Consider the following 13003-nt stretch of genomic DNA (forward strand, 5'->3'; position numbering starts at 1 on the left):
TTCTTTCTTCTCATCTTTTATTTATTTGTTTATTTACTTATTTTTTTTCTGGTACTAATGAAATATCTGCGGCACAAATTGGGGTTGAAAATTTAACGTTGCGCGCGCTCCGTACATCTCGTATTATGTCGGAAGTCCGCACAGTTATACGGGGTGCGAAGAAAAGGTCGTTCCGATGTCCTCTGTATGTGCGTGGTAACGGTGGAATTCGATGCTTATTTTCTCGGGGTGGATACGCGGGGATTCGAAATGAGGGGCACGCTCTTGGCTTACCTACTTTTCGCAGTCCGCTATTATACACCTTGTAAGTCCGGGGGTTAAAGAGGGAAAGGAAAAAGAAATGAAGAGTAAAAAGAAAAGGTAAAAAAAATTAAAGATAAGGAGAGAAGAATTTGTAACCATGGAAGAGCATTCGCTGGTAAAAATCGAGTTGCTTGTCCAACGCGTTTTTCGTGAACTGCTTACGTTGCTAAGTGCTTTAATATAACGTATAATTGAACAGTTTTTTTCATTTTCGTTTTCATTTGTTTTTTTTTTTTTTTCTTCTGCACTCCAGTCTTTCACGAGAAAGTTTGGAGAGGAGAATTTTTACGGTAATTCCACAGGATGTTCCGGGAGTCGTAGGGTTTTGTTCGATGAAAAAACCAAAAAAGAATTTCCGTTTTTTTTTTGCAATCCTTTTACTTTCACGAACACGCGAAGGAAGGGAATAAACGTTATTTGTTTTGGAGAAAATTGTCTGTTTCACTCGAAGGATAAATTTTATTGCGTCGAAGTTGGAAGACAAATTGAATCAATCTTGGCAAATATGTAAACCAATCCGAGAAACTTCGGGGGGTAAAGAAACCACCTTGTATTATGCATGTGGAGGGACGAGGAAAGTTATCCCTTATTTCTAGACCGGACTTGACGAATTGGGTATCTCATTCGATTGTTCCTCAGATCCAATAAATTCTCCACAACGTACCGCTCGCACACCCAATCGCAAAAAATCAGAAATCTTATGTTTCGCATCGGTATACTCGAGATGATAATTTTTTTATTCTCTCTCCAATCAATCCAACAATAATTGCGTCGATTTAGATTCGCGGGACGTTTGACAAATCGAATTTCGTTCAAGTTTTCAATTTTCCTTCGTCTTTTTCGACACCGTATCAGCATCTCGCGTCGAGATTTTCACATTACGCGTATCACCGATGTGCCTATATATAGAGAGAGAGAATAAAGCATTCCATAAAATTCATGCTTTCGGTGTGATGAAATGAAAATTTTCCTCCGAGTTTCCTAGGACGAAAGCATTAGAATTCAGAGCGGGTACGGTTTGTGCATATAAAAGGTGAACCTGGCGCACGTAGACGTTGGGTTATGTACACAGCCTATGTACGTATACGTAGTATATATGTGCAGTCGAGTGTCTAAAGTCTACTTCTTCGGTATAGGAGATAGAGGAGGATTATGTGTTACCCCAAAGATCTCATACGGGCCCCGGCAGCTTCCATCAGACAATGCGCGGAAAGGTTCCCTATATCGCTCTTATTGTTATAGACGATGAGAGTTTCCCTTTCTTCTAGCTCTCTCGCTCCCTGCACCCCCCCATCTTTCTCTCTTTACAATATAATCGGACAATGAGGAACGAATAAGAACTCGTATACGAGAGCCCCGCAGACGACCCCGGGGTCAAATGGCGAAAGTCAAAAGTCAAGAGTCGGCGGGAGCCAAATGACGCATTAAACGCGGCGAACAGTCCCTCGTGGCTGGACACCGTTTTCCTGCACACTGGCAAGAAAACAACCCCAAACGGTATCCCTAATCGGCTGCAAATTGGAGGATCGAGGTCTTTGACGCCCCACCGATGCAAAAACGTCTTCGTAGGAGATCCGTTCCACACTCGAAAACTAATTTTAATAATGCGATGCATTTATGCATATCTAATTATTACAGTATATTCGAGTGAAGAGATGGGCGCAAATGGAGTCTGCATAGGTACATCGTAACGACATATGCAGTGTATTCAATTCACACGTATACGCGCATCGTTCGTCTGCGAGCGTGTATATATGTATATTTTCTAAATAACCTCGCCTTCGATAATTACCAATTAATAATTAATACCCCTTACGTAATATACATCGTGTATGGAATATTCTGCTTTTCCGAGCGTTCGCAAAACTTCCAACTGAATTTATATAGAGAAAACTTTACATAAACTCACGGTGTAAATAAATCATAATATGCATATACGAGGATGAATATACGTGTATACACATACGTAACGGTTAATTAAAATGTACGGTACGCGAGCCTTAATTGGCAACCAAATATTGACATGGATATCGCGCGCATACATCGATAAAAATCAATTTTCTACAACGAATAAAATTGATGAAAAAAGACTGCAGTACAACCAAGAAATGGAAGAATAGCGATATCGTAGCTATTCGCGTGATAACGAGAAATTGCGAATAGAACAGAGAGAAAAATATAACCAATAATTATATCATCGGTAATTGTAAACGTGTTACGCTCACAAGATCGAGAAAAATATTAATATCGCTTGTATATATGTATAATACGAATTGCTGACGTTCAAAATTAAAATGAACCGTTTCAGTTTTTCTGGGTCCTTTTTTTCTCTCTTTTTTTTCTTCAACACCCTTATAACGTATTTGCGCTCCACGGTTTTCACCTACATATACCTCTGGCGTGTGTATTTTTGCTTTTCCCATTTTTTTTTGTCGCCATCTTTCTTTTTCCTTTTTTTTTTTGTTTTTTTTTGTTTTATTAAGCTCGCGAAACGCGAAATCGCGCGGTAGAGTGAGGATAGAAAAATTGAGGAGAAAAAGAACGTTTCTAATTAGGAAGTTTAACCGTGCTAGTTTTGAGAGAGAGGAAGAGGAAAAAAAATCTAAGTGTGATATCTGCGCTGGTTATTTCTGTATAATATATAAGTTGTACAAATATATATGTAATATATGCATATGGGTATGCATCGGGTGTCCGTTATCGAAATCCAACTTATTTCTGCGAGTCGTCTCGATTTTCCATGTACACGCCCTTCAGCCTGCGGTTCTCTTTTCTAAATAAAATGGAAATCTTCTCATCCTTTCTTCGTGCCTAGTCTTCTTCGTCCGCTTCTTTTTCAAAGTATTTATACGTAGATTGCACTTTGCGGTAAATTTGCATTAAATTTTAATATGTCTCTTTTTACAACCTCGCTTATAAATATATATGTATTCACGTAAGATCGCTTTGTACTCGTACAGAGATATTACCTTGACAAATATTGAAAAATCAAGTATTAAAATCTAACGGAGGACCGTCAAAGGAATATCGTTATAGGTATATATATACTTGACACCGAGATTGTCACACTCTTATTTGAACAAAAAAAAAACCGTATCGCAAATATTTCTGATAATGAAAAAATAGTGGAGTTTCTTGTATCCATTATTGTCTGAATTTATTTCTCTCATACTCGCGGTATAAAAGGTCTCGCGTTTCAATCCCGTGCCCGTTTGATGAACGTTTGTAATTACTGTACTCGTTTCTCTTTTTGTCTTTTAGCCTCTGACCTCGACTGCATCCGAGCGCTTTTCAATGAAAAGGAAAAAGAACTGTCTCTGGCCGTTGCCAAGGTGGAAGAACTCACCCGACAACTCGAAGAATTGAGGGGTCGCCACAACAACGGAGGTGAACATCTCACGACCCCCGCGAGTGCGGAACTAGAAAAATTGAGGAGGGAACTAATGGTGAGTGGAGGAGAACGAAGGAAAATAATTAAAAAATTAGAGGAAATAATTAAATAGGTCGAAAATCTAGGCGAACCGAATTAAGGTGAATTTTCTAACGAGGGAATAACGCGGGCGGAGATAAAAATAGATAATTAGCAAATTAGCAATTCAGCAAATCAGCAATTTAGAAAATTAACAACGCGAAATATAATACATATAAATACGAGATTTCTGCCGGGGCAAAATTCAAAATATATATTTATAACTATATACGAGAAAACTGGTACATAGGCTATGTAAATTTTCATGTAATACATAGCCGGCAAGATATTTTCGCTGACGAAGGAATAAATTAGGTGTACGTATATATGTATATACCCTGACGTACATACCTGTCTCGATTTTGCGGGAGATTAATTTCCGCTGGATCAAGTGGAAACAATTTTCCTTCTCTTCGAAGCTTCGGAGGAAGAAAAGGGAAAAAGGGGGCTGTCCTCTTACTTAATAAAAGTATTGCAACACCAAGCGGGGAACGAAAAATTTGCCCAGATTTTTTTTATATCATTATAACGATATCTCGAATATATTCACGTATATATACTTGGGTAAATATCTACTTATAAGTGATACGGAATTTTTCATAAGACCTAATTGTCTTGTCAAATCCATATCTCGGGTGACTTGCTTTTTCTCTTACGACGTGTAATTGCGTTTATCTTCTCTTCATTTTTATTTTTTTTATTTTTTTTTTTATTCCATTTTTGTGCCCATTGAAATGCCCCGAACAGTGATTGTTATATACCCTATGTTATGTGGCATACATAAAAATTGTCTGTACAATTTTCTCGGCTCTCGATGTAAATGGAAAAGATTTTTTTTCCTCCCTTTACTTTCTTTTAATTTTTCTTATTCATTCCGAAACCTTCCATTTAGAATCCGGTCGGTATTTTTTGGGATGAAAGGAAGGGACCCCGTGAACCAGCCGCGTTGGGATTTTATTCACTTTTCAAAATAAAACTGACCAACTCCCCCTTTTTTTCACCGACCCCTGTGAATAATTCCTTTTAAACTCGCGGGTGCGGGCTGAACCTCTCTTATAAATAAATAATCATAATGATAGAGAGAAAAAGAGAAAATGAAAATAGAAAGAACAAAGAAAAGCTTTCTTGAAATGAGACCAACCCTTCGGGGGAAGATGGTGCAGCTGAAAAGTAAAGCCGTATCTTTGCACTTTTTGCTCGTGGGATGCATATTAATTACCTTTCTTAATCCTAACGACGAGTCTTTTTCGCGAGATGCTGCTGCGGCTGCTGCAAAAGAAGCGTTGCGATTAATCGCTCGGGGGATGATCGACTCATAGAGAAGAAAGAAGATGGGGAAAAAAAAAGAAAAATATCCAGTTAACCTGAAACCCCTTCAATCTTCGAGTCTGCCCGCGTTTCTACCTAAATACGGTATAAACTGCGAAAGCGTAATTTTTACCCAGGAGCAAAGATATATATATATATATATATATATCCGCTGCATTAGGTCTCAAACGCGGATCACGAATCTGGACTTCTATCCCATGGGGAGTCGGACCTCAATTCCGTACAGTAGGTCTCAGAGTATAAGGGACCGAGAAAGTTTGTTATACGGTTAGCGTTCGCGCGGCTTTGGGCACTCTAGCAGTAAATTTGTTTCGCGTAATTCAAGGTCACTGGAAGCCTTATTCTTTTCTGATTTCAGTACCGTAACAAAATGAACGAGCAACAGAACCAGGTCGTATCTCAGCAGAGGTTGGCGCTCGTCCAAAGACAGGCTGAAATGGCTTCGATAGACGCGAGGATAGCGCAGCTGCAGGGTCGTCTTCAGCGTAAAAGGGCGCTGAACCAACGACTCAGCCAACAACTGGGTTCGAGCCATCGCGTTGCGGTCGGTGGAAACCACCCTAACTTCACTGATTCGAAACTTGAGTTTAACATCAGCAACAAGTCGAGACCGGCCGGAAATATAGCGGCCATAGAGCCGTACTCTCACATACCGAGCAACGATTTTTCGATCAACAAAAATGACCCCAAGTACCAGACCCTACCGTACAACACCAAATTCACCGTTAATTTCAAGCCGGACGATGACGTTAACAAAAATAAAATTCAACACAGCGCCAGCGCCTCGCAAATTGGACAGAGGTCGTTTCAGCAATTCGGACATCAAATAGCGCACAGCCAGTCTCAGTCGCACATTCAAGGACAATCGCAACCCCTAGTTTCGGCGACGAACAATCCCGCGACAAACACCGTCAACTTTTCGGGGCAACCGGCTATCAACAATAACGGTTCCGTTACAACGACGAATACTTGTACAACCGTTACCACGTCGGCAACGGCAACGGCGACGACGACAACGCCTAACAATAATAACAACAATAACAACAACAACCTTGCCAACAACAACAACAATGTTACGAACAACAACAATAACAATAAGTTCAGCGATAGACAGGACATCAGGATTCACGGACATCCGCATAACTCGAATAATCAGAAACAGCAACAACAGCAGCAACAACAACAACAACTTCAACATGGGAATTTGGGCGTGGGCGGAAACTCTTCAAATCCAAGCGGTAGCATAGCGACCAGTGGGCAAAGTCATAGGAACTTATCGACGCATCAAAAACCAGTTTCCAGTGTCGCTCCAAGTTTTCCGGTAAAATCGCCGATTTATCAAACATCGTCGACGAAGATCCATCCGGTTATGCCGCAGACGTTGAGTCTCATAGGTCACGCGCAATCGGCTGCTGGAAATCAAGGATACGGAACGAACAGTGGTCAAGGAGTGAACACTCAGGAGTCGCAACACCCGGGGTATCAGGGGGGTAGTCAGAGGCAGAATTTTTCTGGAATTAATCAGCTGCACATGGGTTTTAATAATCAATCACAGAGCAGCCAGAACGTTCCCGGGAATGGAAATGGCTCAGCCGCAGCGGCGGCAGCAGCGGCAGCTCAAAGTTCGGCGAACTTTCAGGCAAACAATTATCCTGGACACCCCTTCGCTCAGAGCCAAAGTCAGAGTCAAAGTCAAACGCAGAGTCAGATGATGATGAACGCGAATTCAAACTCAAACTCATCAACTACGGTCGGTGATCACGCCGTTAAGTTTCCCTCGGATTCGGTACAACTCGGAAAAATTGGTGACCAAAGTATGATAACAAAGTATGATAATTCTCAGGGTAAACAGCAGTTCGAACAACAAAATCAACAGAGTTCCAGGCACGATCAAACTCACGGTAAATACGATCACGTGCAAATAAAACACGAGGGTATCGGGGGTGCGGTGGGACAGCAGCAGCAGCAGCAACAAATGAAATTCGAACATCCCTCAAATTCTAAACAGTACAACGAGCATAATCAACTATTTGCAAAGTACGAACAACTACAACTGCAGCATCAAGGATTGTTCGACAACAATTCGGGGAGTCAGAAATTTGATCATTCTATAAAATACGATCACGCAGCTAAGTTCGAACCACCGGGGAACAAACTACCGGAAAAACCATTCGAATATGACAGAATGAAATATGAAGGGGATAGGAAAATGGTCAACTTTGATAACTCCAGGGGAGAAGATAAAACCAAACCCGCGCTACCGCCCAAACCGAACAAACCCAATCCTCCGCCGAGGTTAATTCACCATGAAAAAATTGAAGCCAACGCGGATCTGCAGCAGGATGGAAAATCAACGCTCGTAGTTGGCTCTAGGTAAATTGAACAACACGTATACATACGTGACATTCTTTGGTAAAAAAATACATATGTGAACCCCTCCGCGATTTATACAGCATAGGTAAAGATGTGCGCATATATTTTTTTCCCTTCTTTCGTTCATTTTAGAGTACGTACAAAATTACAACACTATATTACCGGGTTAATTATAAATGTTAATTAGTCCGCGATCGATTTGGCGAGTCAATCGTTGGTACTGTCGCGGAAATAATGTCTCTCGAAATAGAAATGGTTGGGTATGGGGGGAGGAAGACGATCGGCGATACGCACATGCAACGCGTTGCGTTAGAGTTATACCTACGACCAGATTATCCGAGGTGTTCTCTCTTACGAACAACAGCGACCGTTCTTATGAGATTTTTTTTCCTCTTTACGATTGATCGATCGAACCTTAGTAAAATAGTCGAATCAAAAGACCGTGGAACGCGTTTCGCTAACGAATATACTCGTATGCCGCGAAAAAATCTCCCTACCATCAAGAGGTGCCGGTGTAGAGATTTCCGGTTTGCTCTGCGACGACCGGAACTACGACGAAACGTGACCCCTTAAGGTTCTGCGAGTGCGTTATGTATTGATACACGCGTACCCTAACAAAATTAATAGAAACATAGAAGACGATAGAGAATGAAGAAAACGTAAAACTAGTCATAAAAACGAATAGATTTTGCAAAATTTGTCATCTCATCGCTAATAACGGGGAAAATATATAATTGTGTGTTTTTCATCCGACGTGTATTAGAATTCATTCGTACGTTTATCCGCACGCTTATATACAAGGATACATTACAGTGCTCAGTTATGATAACTCACGTGAATTCATTGCGCGAAAATATACGTACCTCGTCTGATAAAAAGTAAATGTGCCGTTTCGTTTTTTGGTTTTTTTTTTTTTTTTCATCCCAATCGTTTCGTTAAATTTTCCATTTCAAATTTCGACGAGGTTTCATTGCGGGCGAGAAAATTCCTCGGTGATCAAAACTGGTATGGTAGAAATGCGGAAAATGGAGAGGAGGAAAAACAAGAAATTTACAACGTGGATTGGACGTTAATGTGAATTTGGTTCGATTTTAGCGCTACTCGTGCAGGTGGTCAGATAGTAATATATAGGTACACGTATAATAGCGAGGAAACGTGTCATAACGGAATTTTGATAGTGACGGAAACTGCGAAAATTTTGCACGGATCTATATACGTGCTTATACATACGTGATAATTTTTTTTCTTGTTTTTTTTTTATTTTGTTTCAAACAAATATGAACGCGGAATACGTAACATAAAATCGAACGAGAACTGTGTAAACTTTGATATCCGATAACCGATCATTGTTTTCTCTCCCTGCCATTATTGTTGTGATTATTGTTATCATATTGACGTAAAATCTGTTCGACAGATCGGAGAAGGACGAGGATATTCCACCGATCCCGACCTCCGAGCCGCCGGAATCTCCAACGGAGGCTCAAAGTCATCAGATAATAAAAGCTCGACCCTTGACGTTGAAGAAAGCGCCTCTTTCCGAGCAACCGAAGCTTAGATACTCGAAGTCAAATGTCCACGTATCAATAAATAGGAGGATTGAGATGCCCCCCGCGTTTCTTTTCCCTGAAACCGAGATACCCGCCGACCTAATGCAAAGTGATCAGGTTGAAATTACGGATAACAATCAGCAGATAAAACGTGGTAGAATAGAATCTTCCGGCGTTATAAAAACTGGAGGAGATCACGATCAGATTCAGAGTAACAACACCAACGAAAAAATTCAACAGACATCGAACGAAGATTCTGACATAGTAGATGCATTGAACGTGCTAAACGTCGAAGATCGCCAACAGTTATTGCAGCTTGATAAAATATCATCCAAAGGTGGAAGTGGCGGTGGTGGTGGTAATAACAATAATAAAATTGATACGGTAGACAGGGGTAGATGCGAACCGGGTGAGCTACAGTTACAAGATTGTACGAAGGTCGTTGACGTTATAAGGAGGAAAAAGGGTAATCTTAAATCCACTACTGGAAAGGCGAATATTTCGCGTAGAGTGTCTTTTGACCCTCTTGCTTTGCTATTGGATGCCAGTCTCGAGGGCGAACTTGAATTGGTAAAAAAAACTGCCAAGGAGGTTGCTAACCCTAGCTCCGCAAATGACGAGGGTATAACCGCTCTCCACAACGCGATATGCGCCGGACATTTGGAAATCGTCAAGTTTCTCGTTGAGTTTGGCTGCGATGTGAACGCACAGGACAGTGATGGATGGTGAGTTGTCTCCTTTCGCCATTTTTCTATCATTGTATTGTATCATATTTATTCAATTATTTTTTATTCTCCTCGTTATACATTATCGCCGCATCTTATTATTTTTCATCCATTATCTTTCCCTTCTTTTTCTGGTATCTGCACTCCCACACCTATATATCCGAAAACGCCATACCGCGCCGCATGTTGTTCCGACAGCTCATTAATTTTGTTCGCGAGAAGCTACAATTATTCCCTACTTTGTTTTTTTTTTTTCTTCTTTTTCTCCTCCTCAACCCCCATACCACCTAAATGCCATCTACGCAGGTATTTTATTTTTATAATTTGTCGAGGTTTCTTTCTTTTACAATTCAACATTTTTCACGCCGCTTCTTTTATTCCAACGAATATTTTTTTTTTTGTTTTTTTTTTTTCACGCAGTACGGTATAACGAAGGTGTGTTTATCGAGCATGCATAGGCAACTTTAGCTGGCTGCACGCATCAATTTGCTGCAGCGATGCTGCAAGAACAATAGCTTATTGTTGCGTTGACATGAACTCGATTACTACATGCCCACGTTTTATACCAATAACAGTATGCGGTAATTCACCGTTGAACGATACAATCCTTGCTTAATAACAACAACTAGTTTTTTAAAAGTGACGGTTTTGTTTTAAATTTTCAATTCTAGTTGTATGTTTTTTTTTTTCTTCTACAATATATCCTTAAATTTACAGGACACCGCTTCACTGCGCTGCCAGCTGTAATAATCTGTCGATGGTGAGATTCCTCGTAGAACACGGGGCTTGTATATTCGCAACTACTTTATCGGATCACGAAACTGCAGCTGAAAAATGCGAGGAAGACGAAGAAGGATTCGACGGTTGCTCCGAATATTTGTACAGTAAGTAAAATTTTTTTTTTCAAATTTTTCTACCCCAGACCGACATTTTACTCCTCTGATGTACGCATAGTATAATATTAATACGTACGTATATTACGCGAGATTGATTACGCGTGAATGCAGATAGAGCATGAGCCGGAAATTTGAAATGTTTCACGTTAGCAGCAGTTAAAGTGCTACGATAATATATTATGCCGTATGGTGCCTCGACATCAGCCGTAATATACTATACATGCGTGTATATCCACTCTGTATAATACAGAATTTCTAACGTCGCCCACTCCCACGGCTAGATAATTAATACTATTGTAATAATTATGTAGTATTGTGCGAAACATGACCATACATATGTATGTATACCCATAAATAATGATTAACGCGTCGATGAAATTCCTATAATTTCGCACGCTCTTACTTTCGGAATTGTTTATATGTATATGTTTCTGCACCGACTATAATGTAATACGCTACACGGTTCGATTTTTCATTTCACCCGTTCATTCATTCATTCGTTTAATTTATTATTCATTCATTTTTATTGATTTTATTTGTTACAGGCGTTCAAGAAAAGCTCGGTATAATGAACAGCGGTCAGGTGTTCGCGGTGTTCGATTACGAGGCCCAGCACAGCGATGAACTTCCCTTAAAAAATGGTGACTCACTTGTAGTACTCAGAAAAGGTGACGACAACGAGAGGGAATGGTGGTGGAGCAAACTGGGACACAGAGAGGGATATGTGCCACGAAATTTACTGGGAGTAAGTAAAAGCGCGAAAATTTGCTCGTACACGTTATGCAATCTCGGTCGGTCGGAAAATAACGGTCTATTCATTTATTCCTTTTTTTTCCCGTTTGATTACAGCTCTATGCGCGAGTCCAACCAGCGAAGATAGATTAAAAAGATGTCAATCCTGCCGATTGTAAGAACAAACAGATAAAATACGAAATACAAATAATAATCTATACAACTGAACAAATTTGCATAGAATTTATATAAATGTGCATAATTATACATACGACAAGTATGTACCTATGTATATTGCATACACACATCACCACAGTATTCAAATTGCAGCTTTATAGTTATACATATGTCATTATTATACTGACACGTTGTATTGTGTATTATATTATATTATGAGCATTATTTTATTTGAAAGAATAGGGGAGGAGGGGGAGAGAGAGAAAACTAATTGCATCGTTATGAAACTGTGCAAATGATCGTTTTTTTCCGTTGTTTGTTATGTATTATTTTTTATTTGAATTTTTTTTCTTTTTTAATGTTTGATATTTATGAGGTGGTTTCAAAATTTTCAATCTTTTATTATTCGTTACGGAAAGAATTAGGTGTTTGGCAGCTGATTTATAACAATTATACAATTTATATATCATTTAATTTACACACGATTCTCATTCTCATTCAAAATATTATATACACATCTCTGATTAGACACATACACATATCGTATAAAAGAAAACTTATATCATCTCAATGTGAACATGAATCTGAATCAATTTTATCACTTCATTTTCGAATTTATATTCTGTAAACGATACGTTTATAGATAGGTTATAATTAATGATAACGAATTTTGATGTATCGCAAGTAACTTAGCAGAAAAAAAAATTGCGAAAAAAAAGAATTAACAAAAATGGAATATGTATTTACATCATGTAATATTTATCTGGTTATTTGTTTCACCTAAATATTCAAGTTTAGATGAAGTCAGAAGAATTTTTTTCCCCGTTGCTCTTTGCCTACTTTTTTCGATATCCGACGAAGATCGTCATCCTTTGGATTTTGAAAATATATGTATCGTCGAATCTTTAACTAATATAAGCTTGCCAATGTATCATGAAAAATATAAATCACACACCTATATGCACACACAACACACGTATACATAAACGTATACACATATAAATATATATATTATATAGAAACTATTTTTAACGGGCCCAAGAATCTCCGAAATTCTGACGATCATTGTAATTGTATTTATAAATAGCTGGAGACTCTCCATAGGCCTCCTTAGAATAAATGAATAGAAAATCCTATTATATTGTTATATATTATTATTATTATTATTATTATTATTACTATGATTATACATATAAAACGATTGTAAAAGGCCTGACGGAGGAGAGTACCTATGGTTTTATTGATAAAATGAAATATGTGCCTTTCAAAGTAATAATCAATAGATTGTGCAAAATATTATTGCACGGTATATTATTATTGAAAAATAAATTGTTTTTAATAAAATTGCATCCCAATATATTAGGAGACTTTGTCTTATCATTGGAATCTCAACCTCAATAGACAGGTCATTACGCGAAGCTATATTATCGTGGAAATATACCTGATCGGGAT

General features: G+C 38.9%; 1 protein-coding gene across 4 annotated transcripts in view; it reads left to right on the plus strand.

The window, feature by feature from the left end:
* The window catches only part of LOC105688907 (putative uncharacterized protein DDB_G0271606), a 64695-nt gene extending 51785 nt beyond the window's left edge, over positions 1-12910 (plus strand). For all 4 annotated transcript variants that reach the window (XM_048655736.1, XM_012405569.3, XM_012405554.3 and 1 more), the window contains 6 exons: positions 3565-3749; positions 5460-7474; positions 8889-9746; positions 10464-10630; positions 11188-11387; positions 11492-12910. In XM_048655736.1, coding sequence (XP_048511693.1) covers positions 3565-3749; positions 5460-7474; positions 8889-9746; positions 10464-10630; positions 11188-11387; positions 11492-11527 — 3461 coding nt within the window. In that variant the 3' untranslated portion in view covers positions 11528-12910. The remainder of the gene's footprint in view (positions 1-3564; positions 3750-5459; positions 7475-8888; positions 9747-10463; positions 10631-11187; positions 11388-11491) is intronic.
* Positions 12911-13003: the final 93 nt, after the last annotated feature.

Source organism: Athalia rosae, chromosome 1 (genome assembly GCF_917208135.1).
Source record: "Athalia rosae chromosome 1, iyAthRosa1.1, whole genome shotgun sequence".
Classification (NCBI taxonomy): Eukaryota; Metazoa; Arthropoda; class Insecta; order Hymenoptera; family Athaliidae; genus Athalia; species Athalia rosae.